Below are 20,394 nucleotides of genomic sequence, written 5' to 3' on the forward strand. Positions count from 1 at the left end.
CATGCGCCAAGACCGAGCGGCCTGTCCCGGTTCAGAGACGAACGGGGACATCTGATGGACAGACGGAGACATGACACAGTATACAATTTTTTTTTCCTTTTTTTTTTTTTTTTTAAAAAAAAACCCAAAACAAAACAAAAAAAATCTATCTATCTATCTATCTATCTATCTATCTATCTATCTATCTATCTATCTATCTATCTATCTATCTCTTTTGTTTGTACATTTCACAAATTTTTTGTACTTTGAATTAAATGGGGAATCCTTATCATAATTGTAAAAATGTTTGAAAAAAGTGTTTCCCATTTATTGAAAATATTTAAATATGAGTTTAATGTCATGTTTGTCATTTTCAAGTATTATTTGAAATTATTTTCATGAATGAATAAATTATATTCCTATCATAAATAGCCATACAATGATTGACACGTTTGCCATATAAAAAGTGGCTCACTGCCATGAAAAAAAGGTGGCTTACTGTCTTAGTGAGCAAATGTGTGACTTTATACTTAATGTATATAAAGTTTTTCTCTTTTCTCCGTTAATCAGACATGTATATTTTCCCCTCACTGACTCTAGTTCTACGTATTTCTATTGTTTGTATTTTTTATCTCCACGTTGGGATTTTTATTTTTTGCATAACGTCTCACACAAACGCAGCCTGTTATCCTGGTGACACTCTGACTCTGGATGTTAATTTGCCTCCTCTCTGCAGCAGCAGCAGGTGTTTTCCATTTGACTAATCAGCGGAGGTGCTTCGGCTTTTCTGAGACGTCATGCGGACCTGAGAGTGAAAAACGTCTCTGCTTCTGTTTTGTTTATCGACAAATTTGACTTTAAAACTCGCCTTTAATTTTTTCACATTGGGGGGATGTTTGTTTGTTTGTTTTCTTCCCTCTGTGGTGTTTTATTTATGACAGGTTGAGCGAGCGCGTGAAAGAAACATGGACGGTAAATAGTTCCTTATAATTTAAATGTATCCATTAAATTAACTTAACTGTGCAGAGTTTTGTTATTTGCTGGGGAGTAACTGAAAGCGCTGCCTCCTGTAGATGGAAGCAAACAGCCACAGTCGTTTGGGAGCGGACAGCAGAGAGCTCAGCACCACAGACCTTTTTTCTACGTCCAGCCTCCGTCTCAACCTTTCTACCTCTACCAGCACTGGCAGATGAACAACCCGTACACTCACTACGGTGCGCCTGCAGGTATCATTCATCTGTCTTTTTGTTGTAATCACCCAGCAGTGAAGTAATAAATGCACATCCTCTGCTTAAATAAAAGTAACAATACCACAATGTACTCTGTTACAAGTAAAAGTCCTGCATTCAAGGCTACAAAAGTATAAACATCAAACTATAGCCTACTTAAAGTACTCATTATGTACTTTAAGTATGGCCCATTTCACATTAATATATCCTTTATATTCTATTATATTTTATTCTGATTGGATAATTATTTTGCGGCTGGTAAATGTTGGTTATTTTAATACAGAAGAAATACATTTTTTGATGATTATATTTTGCATTAATATTCTAATGGGTTCTGAGATTGATCTTAACCTGCAAAGAACTAGTGACTAAAGTTACAGAATAAATATCATACTGTTAAAAGTATAGTATTTCCCTGTGAAGTGTGGAAAAGCATAAATCAAAGTACAAGTGCCTTAATTATTAAAAAAAAAAAAAAAAAAAAGATATTACTAGTATCCTATTTGTCTAGATGACTTGGATTGGGTAAATATTGGGAATCTTCCTTATGAACATCTTATTCCCTTATAAATAATGTGTCTTTTGAAATCATACATGGATATCATGCAAGTCAGTATATTAAGTATAATATGTTTATGTTAACTGTTTACTGTGTGAAACAAAGCTTCATCTGTTAAGTGAAATAATTATATATAATTGGTTTTATGATTATTGATAAATCAGGGAAAAATATACAGTGAATAAATAAGAAACTGCTTATGATCCCCAGTGACTAGAACAAAAATGTTACAAATAGAATTACTGTGTTTTTCAATTCAATTTTTCAACTATAAATCCTAACAAGCAAGTGTGAGACTTGATTAATTTATTTTCCATCAGTTGATACTACTAACAGCACTATCTAATCTAATTTCATTAGATTAGATAGTGCTGTTCCAGTTCAGTCATAGTTCAGTAAATGTACTTAGTTATATAGTTAATATAACCTGTATTGATCGGCTGACACATCAGTTGTGTGCATTTATGTTTGTATTTCCCAGGTTTTAACTATGGCCGTCCCTGCATGCCTCCGTACCAGTACGTGCATTACCCTGGGTTTGTTTTCCAACACGCCCCGATTTATCCGATGGATTACAGGCGAGTGTTTGAGCCTCGTTTCCACGCTCCCAACTGGAGCAACGTTCCTCGCCATCAACAGCAGCAGCATCACTCGCAGCGCCGAGAGACGGCTTGCTCAGAGGCTCAAACTGACCCCAGCGACGCTATAACCAAACTCATCGAGTGCCTGGATAAAATCCGAGTCTCTGAGCTGCAGGGTGCTGAGAGAGAGCTCGACTCCGGGGTCGCCTCACAGTCTTCTGGGATGTTTTCACCAGGAGAGGAGAAGAAGAGTGAAGAGAAGGTTGACGTCCTGCCTCTAGTGCCTGATGCAGAGTCTCCGGCTGTGACCTTTAGTGACTCCACGACAGCGGTGTACGACGGCGAGTCCAGCCAGAGGAGTTTAGACGTCCTGAGTCCTCCAGGATGCTGGTCAGCGGGACTGGAAGAGGAGCTGCCTCTCGATAGCTCATCTGTTCACGAAGACTGTCCTGAGATGGAGCAGCGGGCAAAAGACGAACACTTCCTTGAGATCGCAGAAGTCGCAGATATCCAGACAGATATCTCAACGACTGATGCAAGAGTTCTTGAATGTGATGCTGTGGATCCAATCTCCACTCAGCTGGCGCTTACAGAAGCTAAAAGTGGCGACAAGGTCTCAAAGACCGAACATCAGAAGGCTGAACCGAGCTACCAGATCCTCAAGCTGCCCTTTGAGAGCGCTTTGACGCCTGGAGGCGCTGCTGCCGGCCGCCTCTCCTCCCCTACTGCTCCCTACTACTACAACTACCTCTCCATGCAGACCACACATGAGCGCATGAGCGTCCTCAGCCCGTCTCTGGACGAGCTGTCCTCCAGAGACGAGATGTTCTCCACAGATCTGGACGATGCAGATCTCTTCCCCAAACACATGTACGCGGGCAGGAGGCTCGCAGAGGTTGTCAGTGGGTCTCAGAAAGCTGCAGAAGAAGAAGAAGAAGAAGAAGAAGTGTGGCTGCCGGGTTCAAAGAGGTTCATGTGCGCCTGCTGCGGGAAAAATCTTGCTAAAGAGGCAGCAAGGAGCAAAGTCCACAGCTCCAAGGTGTACAGGGAGGAGGCCGGAGACTCGGAGGAGGAGAGCAGGTACAGGAGAGGGTGTGAGCAGCCGGTCAGAGTGGTCGTGAGGAAGCATTCAGCACCGAGGAGGCCGCATGCTGTCCCACTGAGACACGCTGCAAAACCGTGGTACAAAAGAGGCCAGTACAAAGATCCATCAGGGCCAGCGAACCAGGAGGAGCCTCATGATGTTTGTAAGCAGGATGCAGCTGATGGAGAGGTCGGAGACATGGCTGGAGGTGAGCTGCAGTGCAGAACGTGTCAGGGTAAGTTTATTTTCTTTAGTGGATTTTTAGCATTATTTTTTATGCTAATTGTGCAATCATGTTGGAAAGATGTACTGAATGTGTGATATTTTTCATAGACCGACTCTGCAGAGAAGATGTGACCACGTCCAACCAGGGCAGGTGGGAAGACGGTTACGTGATTCCCAGAAGGAGACAAACGGCCCCTCTGCAACGACAAGGTTGACTTTAGACACTCAGTCTCATCGTGCACTAACAAAGTTAACAAAGGCTCATTGTGCAACTCAACATGTGACAAAGAGCATTTAGCAATTAATTTGCCCAAACAACATAAAGGCCAACAACATCCACCAGCTTTTAAGATGACAGAGTCAGAAATACTTTATTGACCCTTTAAATCCTGGACAAAATATCACTCAAACTCACTGGAACTGGAAAGATACATAAAATAACTGCAAAAGGGGCAAAAACAACCACAAAAACACACAAAATGCCCAAAAATATGCATAACAAGTGTAGAAAATATATGGATCATATTGCAGAATAGAAATACATACGAAATCAATAAAAATATGTAAGTATTAAATATTTAAAAAAAATATAAATATATGCTGAGAAATTGTTAAATTTAAATGCAATAGTTCAAATATGAGTTAAATCAAAATATTAGATGCAATTTATAAATGCAGTGTTAATGCCAAATATTACAAAATTGAATTATTCATGATTTATTTAAAATAAAATAATTTCGATAATAATGATTTATTATTATTATTATTATTGATTTATTTGATAAATGATGATTTTTTTTTTTCATGCTGTGCTAATATTTTATTCTGCTCATATATCCATGTGATAGAGATGAACACCCAGAGAAAAGTGATTTATCACAGGCCAAGAGACGAGGACAACGATGACGATGAGCCGCCACCGTTACACTGGGAGAGAGGTTAATACCTGATACTCTTTTTAGCACCATTTAAAACTGACTTGACTACCAGATTTCTTTCTATGTGATGCATTTTTTGCCCTGTCTTTGCCAGGCTCTACGATGAGAGCAGAACCAAGGTGTTAATGTCCCCAAAGTGTGTTGAACTGTAGGTATAAATTACACTGAGGCGTCTTTGACAAAACTCAACATCATTATTATTATTTGAGACGCACTGACACACTCGTATTTTAATGAAATGTTTTCTCTCTTCAGGTCCCCCTGAATGGTGTAATTGTTCCAGGATAACGTGTTAGTAATATTTAGAGCACCAGGTGAAATGCACTGCACAGGAAGCCTCTTTATGTTTAGATAAAAGTATAAAAAAAAACTGTATAAAGTTTCTGCAGTGACACTGCCTCGCACTTTTCATGATTTATGAATTTCACAAAAAGGCAAAATGGGCTGAAAGGTTGCAGATGATGGTGAGCCACGGTTCGGGACCAGTCCAATAAAATAATGTCATTATTTAAACTCAGTGTTGAATCATTTTACATTATTTACACAAAATCCTGATTCTGAAAAGTGCATTTAGTGTGCAGAGTGGGTGAGTGTGAGTATTTGACACTGCACAAAAAAAACTATAAAAAACAATGTTGTTGCTAACCATTGACATACTGTGGGCTGTGATGATAAAAAAAATCACCTTGGCATGTAGTGTACTGAAAATAATCCTTTTTTGTTGTTTTTTTTTTCATCTAAAAACACATCATGACAAAAAAACTGTCATTTAAATGATTAAAATACTGAAAATTAATGAAAATTTGCTATTTATGAAAAAATTAACTGAGAGGAAAATCACGAAATATTTTTATAGCTTTTTTTTGAAATTTTGTGTGCAGAGCAATACCAGTGCGTGTTATATTAAAAGGGGCCCTGAGGGTTAAAAGCAACAGTTTTCAAAGGGTTATGTCAAAGATCTGAGTTTTTTATACACTCAAAAGACATATTTCTCTCATGCTGGTCATAAATGTGTTAAAATATGGTAAAATCCATGTTAACATTTATTCTGGCTGTCAGTGTAGTGAGCACTTCTTGAATGTCAGGTGTTGCACATCAAGGTGCTGATTAAACGGCATCGTTACTTCACAGGTGTGCTTTGGGATAGTCACGTCATTATAAATTCAATATATTTGGATTATTTTCTTTAGTATTTTTATTGTATATTTTAGGATTATATTTCTGTTAATTTTAAATAAAGAATAAATATAGTTTTCTGGACAGTTCTCCCTATTTATTTATTTATTTTTATTTTTCAAAACAAATTTTGAGGTCATTTTCTTGTCATGTTTTACTAATTTCTTGCAATTTGTGGGACAAGTTTTTCATTTCCTTGCCTCCCAGCCCCCTACCCCAGGTTTCAAAGGGTTTAATTAAATGTATAAACCTCCTTTCAAGGGTTGTTTTGTACTGAAAGCATGCAGCCCAGAGTCCACATGCAGAAAGCCTCTTTAAACATTCGCACTGATTTAGCATCACTGATGGAGCTAACACATTGGCCTCACAGAGCATGTTTATTCTTCATGGATAATACCATACATAAACACTGCTCAAGGCTACCAAACAAGCTCATAATTGGCTCTTCAGGGGTAAAACCTGAAGTGATGAACATGTGCTTTGCATTTTAAAGGAGCTGTTTTTTGCTCAGCTCACCTGCAAATGACCCTGAAGGAAATGATCTTTGCAAAGATGGTAAAAAAAAAGTAAGATGTGTCACTCTGAGCTGAATATCTGCCACATCAACAAATGATCCTGACAAGCTGTAGTCTGTTTCCTTAATTAAAACCAATCAGCTTCTCATCTTGTAGGTTTAAGTTCTACTCTTTTTCACCTATCTCTGATCTTTTGTCTGTCTTTCCTCAGGTGAGTTGATGCAGCACAGTGGGAGGGAATCAACAGTAAACAAACATTTTTCATTGGTTTTCAAAGAAGGTCACAAAACTCTGATTGGAAATTTCACCTGGGGCCAAAATCGGGCCAATCAGTGCAGCATTTCACAAGTATCCTGACTCCACTCCTTTGATTTCTAATTTAAAACATACTTTGAAGCCTGTGTTGGTGTGTCAGTGGAAATCTTTTTGCTCAGTGAGTGTTTTGTTGTCAGAAAACACACTGAAACCACCTACTATCCTGCAACAAGTTTGCCAAACAATTATTTCAGCTTGCGCTCTTTGTCAGAAATGGAAGCAGCTACGTCTACCTTTCAACATTCCTACGGCCCTCGGGGTCCAAACCCACCATTTGGAGCTCAGCAGGTTCCCCAGGGTCCCCACCAGCCGGCTGCGGGGCCCTCAGCAGCTCCACGTCCTGAGGAGCAGCACCACAAGCCTTTCTTCTACATCCAACCCTCGCAGCCGTACATGCCCGTGCAGAGTGTGCAGTGGCCGGTGCCCATGCCCATGCCAATGTCCTACAACCCGTACTGTGGGTACCCGGGTTTAGGTGAGTGCCAAGCATCAAATCTTGTGCTTATTGTGGTGCAAATAATGTATTTTGGTGGCGCAATGCTGCATGTTAAATAGCAACAATCACTGCTCTTAAATTTTCTTTGTGTTTTATGTGCCTAACATTTAATCCAAATAGTCCTCATGTAGAGCAAAATACTATCACAGTTTCTACATTTTCAGTACATTTTTTTTCTTTTGAATTTTATCTTTTGTAAATGGATTGGTGCAAATCTGCAGACACTACATACACCAGTTAACCCTTTAAAATCTGCCTTCAACTGCCTATCACTTTTAAAGCAAAGTAAATTGGTAAATTCCAACACATGAGTCAAAGGTAATGACAAAAATGGCCTTAAAATTAATTTATTATTAATTTATACATTTCTTTATTTAATTCTATTGCTGTTACCTGCCAAGGGACCACAGGTGTATATTAGCAGTCCTGCTAACTCCTGCATTTTTATGTTTGTATTTTACACTGATGTTCATTCATATGCTATGCCCCTTTTAAATATTTTTGTTATTCTGCTATTAAAGGTTACAGTATGCCAGTGATGCCCCACTATCAGCAAAATCCGTACATGGAGCCCCCTGGCTTCGTTGTCCCTCATACCCACCTCCACCTAATGGACTACAGACGCCTGCTGAACCCTCAGTATTATCAGACCATGGCCTACCACTCCCGCAGGTTCCGCTACCAGCACAACAGCCACACCAGAGAAATGACCAGCTCCGAGGTTCAAACTGAGCCGCTGTCTGCCACCCAGAGGACCAGCACTCCTAGTCCAAGTGACGCCGAGGCCTCCAGCGGTCCCCCAGTCTGCAGCCCCGATATCCCAAAGAGTCAGCCGCTTCCACCAACTTCAGCTGTGCAGAATCATGTTCTGGAGCTAAAGGACACGGTGCCATCATCCACCACTACCAGGACGCTGCCGAACGGCAGCTTCGTGATTCAGACGGAGGAGGTGCGGATTGAATGTTGCACCACGCCAGTGGGGCTGCAGCTCCTGCACTCCCGTGAGACCGCAGAAGTGTCCCACAGCTTCTCCCAAGATGCGGTCCAGTGCAGCAGCTCCGTCCTCCAGGGTCGCGTGCTGCAGGACGAGGGACTGTGTCAAGACCAGTTGGAGCAGGCACGCCAGGCTTGTCCTGACATCCTGTTAGTCGGGACACCGAGCAACGGGGAGAAGATCGCTGCAGCTCTGGAGGAGTCGGACCCTGTGACTGGCGCCTCAGACGACGTTGGATCCCAGATTGTGCCTCATGATGGCGTTCAGGAGACGAATGGAGATAAAGATCCGAGTACGACATCCAAGAATGTCCATTTCAAAGTCGTCCGCCTGCCGTTTGACCCTAAGTATCTGGACGAGCTTTGGAAGATGGAATCGACCGTCTGGTCCATAGAGGAAGCTGTCATTCCTTCACCTGACTCGCTGATCCAAAATGGTCTCACAGATTCGCCTGATGAAACCCACGCTGCTGTAGCTGAAGTGCCATCACCAGGAGGAGAAGAGGCTCCTACAGAGGACGTTGTCCCCATGATTGAGATGCCTCCTCTGGTAGAGGACGAAATGGACGATTTAGTCCCCACTATGGAGCCACCTGCTGATGAGATGGTGTCTGAGACTGATATGAGCCCAGCAATGGATGTTCGTGTTGCAGAGGAATCTACGCACACGGAAGCCCCAAATTTGTTGGATAATTCGCCTCTGAAGGCAGATAGAAACCAACATAGACGAGAAATGAACATCCTGGATCAACAGGACACTTCCTTTGAATCACTGCCAGCCTACCTCCCCTCAACCAGCTGGCTCACAGACTTCGATAACGTCTACTATTGCAAGAAGCTGCCGCCGACTCCCAAAAAGCAGAGCAGACCTCAAAGCAGCCGTGTGTTAGATGTGCCGACCAGAAGACGAAAATTAGACCTAGACTACAAAGAACAACCTACAGTCCGCAAGCCGAAAGAAAGGTACAAACCCAAAGGGAAGGTGGATCGGAGGAGCCTCTCCGACCACGAATGCTGCGTTAACAGAAGTTTTAATGAGAATACATTTGGTTCTTTTGCGTCCAAGAGACTTTGCTCCAGATGTCTGGCGAAGAACGACATCTGCATTTCACTCGATGGTCGCACCTTGAAAAGAAAAGCGGTCCCTTTCCAACAGTGGAACGACTTACCAACGTGTGAAGCCTGCAGAGCTCACTCAAAGAAACGACTCATGAGAAAAGGCCCAGATGTCTGCGGCCTTCATCACGACACCGAAGGAGAGTCGTCTGAGAACGGCTCCTGTCGCTTGGGCTCAAAATGGAGGCCGGCAGATCATTCCAGGAAACTCAACGATCTCAAGAAGCCACTGGCGTCAAAGCAGAACGTGGATAAATGTCCCGCAGCGATGTACTCGAAGCTGAAAGAGAAGAGCTGTGCGTGCAATGAGCCGCAGCGTCAGACATGGGAGAGGCTGCACCACTGTCCCCACGGCAACGCCATCCGAGAAATGGATGAAAATTGCGCCGTGCCGGTTTCCCTCCAGGACAAGTGCAGGATAATGGACCAGATTTACCTGAAACACAGATGGCAAACTGGTGAGCAAATGGTTTTCACTTCTATATCAGGAGGTTTAACCCTTTACCTCTTAAACTGTGTTAGACCAATCACTAACTCCTGTGTTTCGGCTAAAATCCACTGAAAATAATTCTTTTGGAGATCCAAAACTTTCCAAAGGTGTCTAGAGGGACCTAGGAAACTGTGAGTTACCAGCAATTTAAAAATATATATGTATTATTGAGTGATTTAATGATCTTTTGTGAGTTTTAATTTAAATGCAAACTAGGTCCAGTTCGACTGCATTCCTCGATGGTGTGAACTCTTGCATGTATTTTTATGTTTATTTTTTCAAGTTTTATTGTTGTTTACAAGTCCAATTCAAAATCAGACAACACAACAATAGTTTGCACCTTATGTGACCCATCAAGCTCTCTCAAAGAGCCAGCAAGCAAACCAGCAGTAACAACAGTCAAACTGTCCTTAACAAGTTTTTTTTAGTCCTCAAAATATTATGTTTAAGCAGATTATTTTTGGACTAAATAACTTCTTAAAATGATTTTATCTGTATTCAAGTAGCTGTTGTTGTGAATTTGGTTCTGCAAAAATGTAAACAAAGTGGTTTGTTCTGAAAAACATAAAAAAAAATGTTTTGATAATTTCAACCTCTAAAAATATCACAATTCAAAAGTTTTATAATCATTTACAACATTTTGGGCAAAGATCCCATTTTTCCAGCTTAGGAAAGTTTCCAAATAGTTTAGATTTCCAACAGAAAGGGTCAAAAAAAGGGTTAAAAAAGGTCAAATGGATTTGAGCAACCTTTACGCGAAACATGGGAGCCATTGATTGGTCCAGCAGAGTTCAGGAGGTTAACGTGCTGCTCTGTAACTGACTTAACTTAACTTGTAACTTCTCACTCGACAGAGAAATCCTGGAAAGCAGTGATTCCTAACGCTGACAGCGACGGCTCCAAGAACGAAGCCAGATCACCTCATTTTAATAAACACAAGAAATCACAGCCACAATCACAAGGTTTGATTTTGGCTTTTGACTTTACTGCACTGTGGAACCGGCTCAACAGAAGTCATGTAAATTAGGATTTACACAGAATACGTGAGCCTCCAATGGCAGGAGAATGAGAATTTAATATGTTGGCCATTTAAAACCTGAGCAAATTAGCTTGATTTCTTTCAAAAACACGGGAAAAGTCAATTGGAAACTTGAAAATAAAAAAAAAATCAAGGAAAAAGTAAAAAACAACAAACAAAAAATGTAAAGATTTGAAAATGTTCTCCACTTTTTCCTGTAAATTTAGATTTACACCATTACTTAGTCGACAAAACTTGCATGTTCATAATGCTGTTTAAGGGAGAATAGAATTTGTTAAAATATGCACAGAGAAATTACTTAACATTTTGTGTGTAATCTTGATTTTTTTTTTCTCTGCAGGAACTCGTAGAAAAGACACACGATGCTGATTTGCACAAGAGCACAATTCAACAAAGTGAAAAACGCACTTTTTTACAAAGATGTACACTTAATCTAAATTATTTTCACCTAAATTAATTGTAAAATAAATCACAATGCTCACTATTTATTGTCATGAAAATAAACACAACTTTATAATACTACTTTTGTCCTTTAGTTTCTGTTTTTCCTGTCATGTTTGGGGAGAAAATTTGTGAAAAAAGATGTAGTCATTTGATTTGTCCACTAGATGGAACCATTTATACATTAGTTGTATTGACAAAAGCATACAAAATTAATGCATAAATTGCATAAAACTTAGTCTTACAGTTTTAGATTAAATACATTTAAATGGATGTTTTTCGCAAGAGTCAGTGACCACCTGCAGTCAGACAGTTATTTCCTCATCTAGATGCTGTTGCAGATTCCTTTTTGTGCTTTTCAACAAACCAATTTAATATCTGATGGTTTTCATTTCTGATTTGTACATAATTTATTAAACATGATGCTGTGCTCACATATTTGCACGAGACCTTTTAACCATCAGTGTGATCTCTGAGGACTCAGTGAATGTTGAGGTTTTTATCATCGCGTTCAGGTGAGTCAATGGTGGTCTCTTGGCGGATCAGAGCGGTGACCTTTTGATCACAGAGTGACATGAAGCCTCTAATCTACAGCTTCTCTTTAATAAGGACAGTAACACGACTAAAGAGACCAAATAAAAATGATTAAATTACACCTGATACCTGTGAAAATATCAAATGATCTATTCATTAACAATTCAATTTTAAAGCACCTTCAGCTGCTGTTTTTTCCCCTAATATATATATATATAAGTTTGAATAAGCAAAAATGTAAAGATTAACAACAAACAAAACACCAGAAAAAATGTATAGAAAAGAAAAAATCCAAACTATTAAAAGAAAAAAAAGGGCAAACATTTTAGAGAATATAAGTTGCCAAAACATCTAAAAAAAAAATTAAGAAAATGATACATAAATAATAGACTTAATATATTTTAAAGAAAAATATCACCATTTCTTTTTTAAAGAAACCAAAAATTCACCAAAAATTTTAAAGGAAAAAAAAACTTTTTGAGGAAAAAATAGCTTAAACTGTTTTTTTTTAAAAAATGCAGGAGTATGATGTGAGCTTCCCACCTGAATCTGACAGTTTTTTTCCCTCCACTTTAGTATGTGTTTCCTTCCCTAATCCTAACCATCAATGCCAGCATGTACGTTTGTTGACGTCCTGGCGTTGGTTGCCATGTGCTTGTGTTGCTAAAACATAACCAAATGCAGTGTAATCCAGCCATTGTGTTGACATCGTCGTAAGCATCTCATAATTTTAGACGCAGAAGGATACCTGGGGCGTAATATGTAGACGCAGAAGTTCACTGCAAAGCAGGAACATGAAGATTTGGGATGAGAACATGTTGATGCATATTTGTATGCTGATGTTGGCGTTTATCGCCTCACAGAGCTGCCAGCGTGACTGTCGACTCTTTTTCTGATTACGTCTGCTAAAACTTGTTAACATTAATAAAAAAAGTGTCCACGTTATATTGAATTAACAGTCAAAAAGGACGTTATAAGAGTCATAGTGTTGTGTGAAGGCAACTGTGAACTCCATTATTGACCGACACTATGTAACGCCGCTCCCAAAGGGGGAAAAATACACAAATGTATTGAATAAATAATGAATGTTGGTGCAGACCATTAGAGTTTATGCAGTGTTCAGCAGGCCTTTGAGATCAGGTAATGAAACCATTTTTACTGACATTGTTCCAAATGAAACATGTAATGACATGTGCTGCAATAATAGCTTTTCCTGGCTGCAGGGGAGGTAAACACCAGGATGTGGAGTGTATGTTTCTGTCGGCTTCACGTGGGAGTCGATGTGTGTGTGTGTGTGTGTGTTTTTCAGGGTCTCACAACAGGCCAACAACAAGCGTTCGCTTTGCTTCCAGATTGCTTTGCTTTCTTCTCGTCACCCTCCGTGGAGAGATCTGCACAGAAAGCCCACACAATGTGCAGCCTTCAAAGGGGAAGAAAGGCCCGCTTTTGTGCATTGTTTGAAACAGAGACGGTCAAAAAAAAAAGCTTTTGCAATTTGAAACAAGCCTTTTAAAGTGATTTCTGGCTATCCGGGACGAGAGGTGCTTTGAAGCTAACAGCGTGCGGTGGGGAGAGGCCAGATGGGATGAGGAAAGTTGCGGCACCGAAGCGCAACACATGATTTCCCCTCAGATTCTTCATTTTAAGGCGGAGATGGACAGCACGGTTTTGACGGTCTCAGAGCTCATATCTAGTCGACTCTTTTCCCGCGCTGCCGTTCCATCTTCATGACGCCTGCATTATGGGTAAATGTGAAGGGTTTCAGCGTGATTGGCTCCCCGAGGGTTTACAGTATGAGCTGGTGGTGGCAGGATATTTCTGTGTGTATCACATAAAGCTGGAGGAGCCACATATATTTCATATAGAAGCACATAAACAGTCGGGGTCTCTGCGGGGGGAGAACTTCCTGCAGTGATGATTTCCCTTTACAGGCTCGACTGTGAGCTGATGTGCTTCAGTGCATGAGCACCGAAACGTCCTCTGAAGGACAGAAAGATGAAGAAAATCCTCAGAAGGAAAGACACTTTTACAGCTTCTCACTTCATAGACTCGAGCATCAGCGCTGCATTTATGAGCTCAGAAAAAAACAACTTTTAATTGCATCTTTAAAAGAAATACAAAATCATCCTCACCCTGTTTTAGAATTTGTGAAGAAAACATTTTCTTTTATGTCTTCACAATGAACAAACAATTAAAAAACAGACTTTTTTGATAAATTACAGTAAAAGGGGGCTGATTTATGCATTTTACACACTTTTCTTTCTTTATTTTTTCGCTAATGTTGGCTGTGTTCATGCATATGGCATACATTTTGGCAAGATCATTTTATTGTCACCTTTTATTATAATTATTTGCTTTTTTGCAATTTGTGGCACATTCCTTTTAAAGTTGCACATTGGCTTTTCCCATTGTTTTTTAAATTTTTTTTTTTAAAAATTAAACCAATTTTCTCACGTTTCAGAGGTTTAAATGCTTGTGAGAGGCATGTGAATGCAGCGCAAGAAAACTGATGTCGATTCAGGTGTTAACGGGTTAAAATTACAAATTGCAGTTTACAGTCCTGTTTATGAACTGCTTAAACAAACGTGATAAACAAGCTCACTAGTGAACTTTAGAGGTTTTTTTTTTTTTTTTTTAAACTTTGGGCAGAGCTAGGCTAGCGGTTTCCCCCTGTTTCCAGTCATTATGCTAAGCTAGGCTAACTCCAGCTCCAGAGATATGAAATTATTCTGATTATTTTTAACATAGACAGCATGTGCAATCACATATCTGAATATAATATTGCACTGTTTATCTTTTAAGCATTTATAGATGTACAAAAAGCTTCTGCCGACATTGTCTGTGAGTTGTGTTTGTGTGGGTGTGTGTAGCTGCTTGAGATGCCTATAAAAGCAGTGGGAGGTTAAGAGCATCCATTCTGCCTCCTTAACTGTTTAGGAGTGATTCTGTCAGGCTGTCAGGTCGTTTTTTTTCCTGGAGAACGGCGGAAAGTGTGCCACATGGTTCAAGTGTTTTAGAAATGCATCATCAGCCGGCGTCTCCGAGATGACTAAGTGGTACCAGGACACCAGATTACTTTGAGAGGAGAGAGTTTCCTCAAGTGCTTTAGGCTCCTTTTATAGAGAAATAAAATACAACCCTGAATAAAGGTGCAGCGAGAGATTATCACTCCGCTGAAAAGGAGTGTAAGTCAACACCTGAAAAGTGTTTCAGATTTTGATTCATTCGAGGATTTCAAGTGCAGACTCGCCTTTGAATGTTGTGCAAACAAAAACCAAAAACAAACAAACAAAAAACCTAAAACAACAACAACAACAAAAAACAAAATCTGGAAGGACATCAGCGTTCTTGTGCTGACTTCATATACCTTTCACATGCATTTATTATCAATAAACTCAGGAAAATGTCCAAGTCTTGCTGCTACACAAGGTCTTGTTTTGTTGTTTTCCATATTTCCCCAGTGTTTCCTGTTTTATTTTGGTCATTAACCTCATTTTAGATCCACTTCCTGTCAAGTTTCCCTCCTGTGATTGCCTGCCCCGCCCGAATGTGTTGCACCTGTGTCTCATTTTCCAACAGTTTGCTGATGGTCAGTCAGGTGAATTTGCATGTCTAAGTTTGCTAAAATTTGCAGCTTTTGCAGTAAGTTGATGCACTATTTCCAATATTTTGTTGACATGAATTGATTCTAACTCAAAGCGTTGCTGGATTTGGAGATAGGGGTGTTTGTGTATATAACTTAAATTGTCATTTATGTGCATCAGTATTTGTGTGTTACAGTTCAGCACCTGTACTGTCAGATTGTAAAGGTCTCTGTGTCTGCATTATCAGCTCCTCACTTCAGCCGAAGACAAACACCCGGCCCGTGTCCTGACAGCCTGAAGGACATGATGGATGCTTCTTTGAAGGGTCCCTTCTGTCATCCTGACGCCCAATTAGAGTCCGGCTGTGGCCGGCCGCTCTGGACTGAGAGGTAGGAGGGCAGCATCACTCACTCAGCGGACCACACTGACTGTTTGGCAGTTCAGCCCATCGCTCACCTGACGCAGGAACAAAAGCAACTCTGTGAGGCTGGCAGATGCTGTCATCCTCTTGAGAGTACATGCCAGTGCTTTAGCAGACAGTATACACCACTGATACTTAATGTATGGTCCGCGGAAACAAATTTTGCCCCCAAAAGGGTGCTGGGTGGCCCCCAAACCATAAGGTGCCAGTGTGCATAAAACAGCATCACAATAGAGCTTAGTCATCAAAAAAGGGCCAGTGGAGGACTCTGCATACCCCCTGACAGAGATCCCAGCTAAGCCCCTAACATCCTAAAATCCTAGAAATGTCCTTGAATCTGGGAAATGTTCTAAAATCCTGAAAACATCCTGAAGTCCTAGAAATTTCCTAAAATTCTGGAAACAACCTCAATTCCTAGAAATGTTCTAAAGCCTAGAAATGGAATAAAATCTTAGAAGCATCCTAAAATCCAAAAAATACCCTAAAGTCCTACAAATGATCTAAAATCCATAGAAATGTCCCAAAATCCTATATGTCCTAAAATCAGAGAAATGTCCTGAAATTCAAGAGATGTCCTGAAATCCGAGAAACGCCTCAAAATCCGAGAAATGTCCTAAAATCCGAGAATCTTCTTAAAATCCTAAAAATGTCCTAAAATCCCAGAAATGTCCCAAAATTCTAAAAACATCCTGCAACCCTAAAAATATCCTGAAATCCTAGAAATGTCCTAAAATCAAAGAGACATCCTAAAATCCCAGATATTTTCTAAAATCCGAGAAACGTCCTAAAATCCTAGAAATGTTCCAAAATCCTAGAAATGTGTGGAGCTGCTGCGACTGGCCCCTGGCCTCCTGTCATTATGCTAAAATGACCCCCGTGCAAAACAAGTATCCCTGGTTTATACCATCTGCAATTTTCATATCTTGTTAAAAGTCCCATTTGTATGTGCAGCATTGCTCAAAAAGCTGCATGTGTGCGTGGTCATTTTTCAGCACAGCGGTGGTCCTGTGAGGCTCAAACACCGTCATGTTCGGGGGTTTGATTTCCTCTCTCTCAGGTGTTTGCACTCAATTAGGCAATAACACGGTGAAGGTCGCGCGGCGCTGTGCTTACTGGCAGCACTCAGCTGCAGCTGCAGGAAATGTAGATCAGGCAGCAGCCACTGAAACACGACCTTGACTGTGTTATTGCTGTTACACACACTCACTGCTTTTACACAGAAGCTGCAAAGTGATGACTGACTGCTTTTGATACAGTATGTGGCCAAAAGTATGTGGACACCTACATTTTTCAACTATATACAAATGTGATTTTAAAATTATGGCTCTTAATCTGCTCTACTCTGCTTTTAGGCTTTCTTCCACATGTTGAAGCCTGACTGCAGGGATTTGCTCCGACAGTGAGATCTACATTGGTTTTTGGTAATGAGGCCTCGGACTGAGTGTTCCAGTTTATCACTAAAGTGTTGGACATGGTCATGGTAAGGGCTCTGGAAAACTGTTTCTTTATGGAGCTGGTTTTGTCATGTTGAAGCAGAAAATGGACAAAGAGAAACTGATGCTAAAAAGTTTGAAGCACACCGTTAGAAAATGCAGGATTTTCCTCACACAACAAAACAAGGACAAAAGTAAACCCCTAAATCTTAATTTATGACTCAGTTAAAGTGTTTGGTGGTGTATTTATCTGCAGACTCTGTCCGGCTTGTATTTTCTTATTCTGGGACGTTTTGGGGCACAGCTTGTGGATAAGGTCAGTGCCAGACTGTAGGCAGCATGCACCCACGAGAGCGATCACAGATCACAGTAGCAGTGTGGAAAAAATGCAAATATAGTGAACGAGACTGAATCTTGGTGTTGGTTTACACTTTGACTTTTGCTGGTGATACTATTTACAAAGAGTGACTGATGATTCTTGCACAGTAAACCTTAAATGTGGGCTGCAGCAAAAATATTCCCTTAAATCTGAGCTAAGACACCTTGCTGGAGAATAAAAAAAAGCATAAAAAAAGTATATAGTGCGCCAATGTTTTTTTCCATTGTCTCCAATATGCGTCATTGTTTATGCAATTCCTTGTCACTTTTTTTATGCCAATTATCCCTTGGGCGCCATGAAAAACGCCTGTCTGACATCCATATGCTGCATTTTTTTGGGCGTCTATTCTAACAAAACATGTTTAAAAGTGGCAAAATTTGTCTGCTTCAGCTAGCCATACACCGGTTCTGTATGCCCACTTTCTAATCTGACGCTGTCCAGCTGTGCTCTGGTTGGACGTGGAAGGTGGTTTTTGGCATTACGCTTGTATGCCAAAAACACTGATGGAGCAGCTCTATTTGACCAGTTCAGAGTGAGAACGAGCTGAGGCTACAGGCTACAACAAGGCTAAAAACATGGCGCTAGTGACGTTTTTTCAAAACAACTTGGCATGTTTGGGCTTCAGGACACTTGGTCACCATTCGCTTTAATTGTTTGGGAAATTAGTGCAATTCCCTGTGAAACTCAGGCAGTGTTTTGTGGACTATAAAACTTCACCCAGCTTTCCTTTGGCATGAGTTTGAGTAGATAATGACTGATTTTCAGTTTGGGTTTTGGGTATCCTTTAAGTTTCACGAAGTCTCCACTGGATGAGGTCACTGTCTCGACACAAGAGGGAAATTAGGAATCAAAAACCTCGTCTTTCCTAAGATCATCATTATTTTCAGAACATTCACAACGAGTGTTTACTGAGAAGGTCAGATTCAGACGGCGGTGCCGCTCGGCTGCTCATGAGCTCCACACGTTAAATGTCAAGGGTGCATCTTTTTGTTTTGTCCCCCCATCGTCGGGATAATTCACACTATCACGCAGCTCTTAGCCTGAGGAGTGCTGCCCTCTCGGATTCATCAGAACAACAACACGGAGAAATCCTGTCTGCTCCGTCCTCTGCGACACTAACACAAAGCGCAGCTTGGCCTTGCCGGATATTGAGTCAGTGTACTGTGAAAAGGAATATGGTGTAAGGTCTCTGGGCGTCGTGTACTGTAATGGCTGCAAGCCCAGAGGGAGGCAGAAGCCGCAAAGTTCAGCGTGTCCACTTGTTAGCTGTAAAACAGGTCCGTCACACAGCCGAGGCTGCGGGCTCAGCATTTCTCCGCCGCCGAGGTGACGCCAGATACATCAGCTCATGCTCAGCGCTCTTAATACCTGGGGCTTTTGCTCTTTAATGTCTTTCACTTGACAAATGACCTGTGTTTGTAAAGTGCACATCGAAGGCCTCGGGACTTGAGGAGCGGCCAGCGGCGGTGAACCCTGAGAGAATAGACAGGTTTCTATGGGAAGTGAGAGAAGCTACTCAGAGAAAAGGAGGATTTAATGGAGCAGATTTTATATCCAGCACAGTCGCTTGAGGAAAATGTTGGCAATTTACGTTTCTGCAAACCACGGATACGTTACATTTACATGATTAATAAGTATTATATAAATGTTTATTAAGTGAAGTAGTATATGAGGTGACTTTTCATGCAGAGGACAGGATTGAGGATGAGGAAGGCACCAAACACGCACCAAACACATTTTTTTTTTGTCTTTAAAGGGACAGAAAATGTTTAAAGTGATATTAAATGACTATAAAGAGACAAAAAACAACCTCAAAAATGACTTCAGAGGGACAAAAAACAACCTCAAAGAGACAGAATGACTACAAAGAGACACATAACAACCTCAAAGATACAAAATGACTACAAGGAGACAAAAGAACAATCTCAAACATGACTTAATAGACTCAAAATCACCTCAAAGAGACACAAAATGACTACAAAAAGACAAAAACCAATGTCAGAGAGATAAAAAAATGACTACAAAGAGACAAAACGACAACCTCAAAAATGACTTTAAAGAGACAAAATATATCAGTGACACATCAAAGAGACATTAAAGAGCAATAAAAACTGGCTAAATCACCATAAAAAGTTGTAGTGGGACCTTTTACATGTCTGTGCCCAGGTGCCCAAAGTCTCATAGTCTTCCCATTCGTTGGGGGATGTTCATGTATTTGTCACTAACAGTTCACACTGGGGTGTGAATTGGTCTTTGCAGGTGTGGCTCTTGCAGATCTCGGAGGATCAAAGATGGTCTGGTTTGGAGGTCTCCTCATCGTGATTGTGGCTGTTTGGTTATAAATCTCCATTATGTCTTGTTTGCCAGCATTTGCTTATGAAACACATGAATTTATCATAAACAGGACATTCTTGCTTTCTCAGTATTTAACCAAAGTCTAAACCCAGTCACACGTGGAGCTCGGAGCACAAACCCCGATCATTGCTTTTCAGCACTTTCTCTAATGGAAGTGAACCTGCTCCTGACAGCAAGCGTGTATCCTTCAAAACATATTTGGTGAAGCAAATAGAAGGACACACGCGTAATTTCCAGGAGACGGGGTTGGTGTGGCAGCATGACTCTGCTCCAGCGGAGCGCTAAGAGTCACGCGTTGAAATCGACATTCAAAATCAAATGACTTCCACATCAATTCTCCAGAGTGATGTGTGTCTGTGTGAAGTGGCACTAATCTGGGAAGTAGGTAGAAGTAAACAAGCTGCCGCTCCTGCAGCGGCATCTCATTTGCAAAATCACTGCTGCATGTGTAAAGAAGTTCACTTCTTAATCACTTCTTGAAGAAATACTGAAATATACTCAGCATAATGTTG

The 20,394-nt window shown here is 40.7% G+C and overlaps 2 protein-coding genes across 3 annotated transcripts; both read left to right on the forward strand.

Annotated features, from left to right (window-relative positions):
- Positions 1-712: 712 nt before the first annotated feature.
- On the forward strand, positions 713-5,108 carry LOC121960693 (bucky ball-like). 2 transcript variants are annotated; one of them, XM_042510501.1, is made up of 7 exons: positions 713-951; positions 1,053-1,205; positions 2,249-3,667; positions 3,766-3,867; positions 4,506-4,595; positions 4,690-4,743; positions 4,851-5,108. In XM_042510501.1, the coding sequence occupies exons 1-6, from the start codon at positions 945-947 to the stop codon at positions 4,719-4,721; spliced, it is 1,803 nt and encodes a 600-aa protein (XP_042366435.1). In that variant the 5' UTR covers positions 713-944; the 3' UTR covers positions 4,722-4,743; positions 4,851-5,108. The 2 variants fall into 2 exon arrangements, with proteins under 2 accessions (XP_042366435.1, XP_042366436.1); XM_042510502.1 differs by having other exon boundaries at positions 1,053-1,193.
- Positions 5,109-6,478: 1,370 nt separating this feature from the next.
- buc2l (bucky ball 2-like) lies at positions 6,479-11,150 on the forward strand. The gene is made up of 5 exons (XM_042510019.1): positions 6,479-6,497; positions 6,813-7,076; positions 7,619-9,664; positions 10,551-10,658; positions 11,076-11,150. The coding sequence occupies exons 2-5, from the start codon at positions 6,815-6,817 to the stop codon at positions 11,102-11,104; spliced, it is 2,445 nt and encodes an 814-aa protein (XP_042365953.1). The 5' UTR covers positions 6,479-6,497; positions 6,813-6,814; the 3' UTR covers positions 11,105-11,150.
- Positions 11,151-20,394: the final 9,244 nt, after the last annotated feature.

The sequence above is a fragment of the Plectropomus leopardus genome, chromosome 21 (assembly GCF_008729295.1).
Source record: "Plectropomus leopardus isolate mb chromosome 21, YSFRI_Pleo_2.0, whole genome shotgun sequence".
Taxonomy (NCBI): Eukaryota; Metazoa; Chordata; class Actinopteri; order Perciformes; family Serranidae; genus Plectropomus; species Plectropomus leopardus.

Excerpts from the sequence above, each read along its gene's own strand:
- buc2l (XM_042510019.1), top strand. The coding sequence starts at position 6,815 with ATGGAAGCAGCTACGTCTACCTTTCAACATTCCTACGGCCCTCGGGGT. Across the intron at positions 9,665-10,550 it reads GAAACACAGATGGCAAACTG|AGAAATCCTGGAAAGCAGTG; the intron begins GTGAGCAAATGG and ends CTCACTCGACAG. Across the intron at positions 10,659-11,075 it reads ATCACAGCCACAATCACAAG|GAACTCGTAGAAAAGACACA; the intron begins GTTTGATTTTGG and ends TTTTCTCTGCAG.
- LOC121960693 (XM_042510501.1), top strand. Across the intron at positions 1,206-2,248 it reads TCACTACGGTGCGCCTGCAG|GTTTTAACTATGGCCGTCCC; the intron begins GTATCATTCATC and ends TGTATTTCCCAG. Across the intron at positions 3,668-3,765 it reads GCAGTGCAGAACGTGTCAGG|ACCGACTCTGCAGAGAAGAT; the intron begins GTAAGTTTATTT and ends TATTTTTCATAG.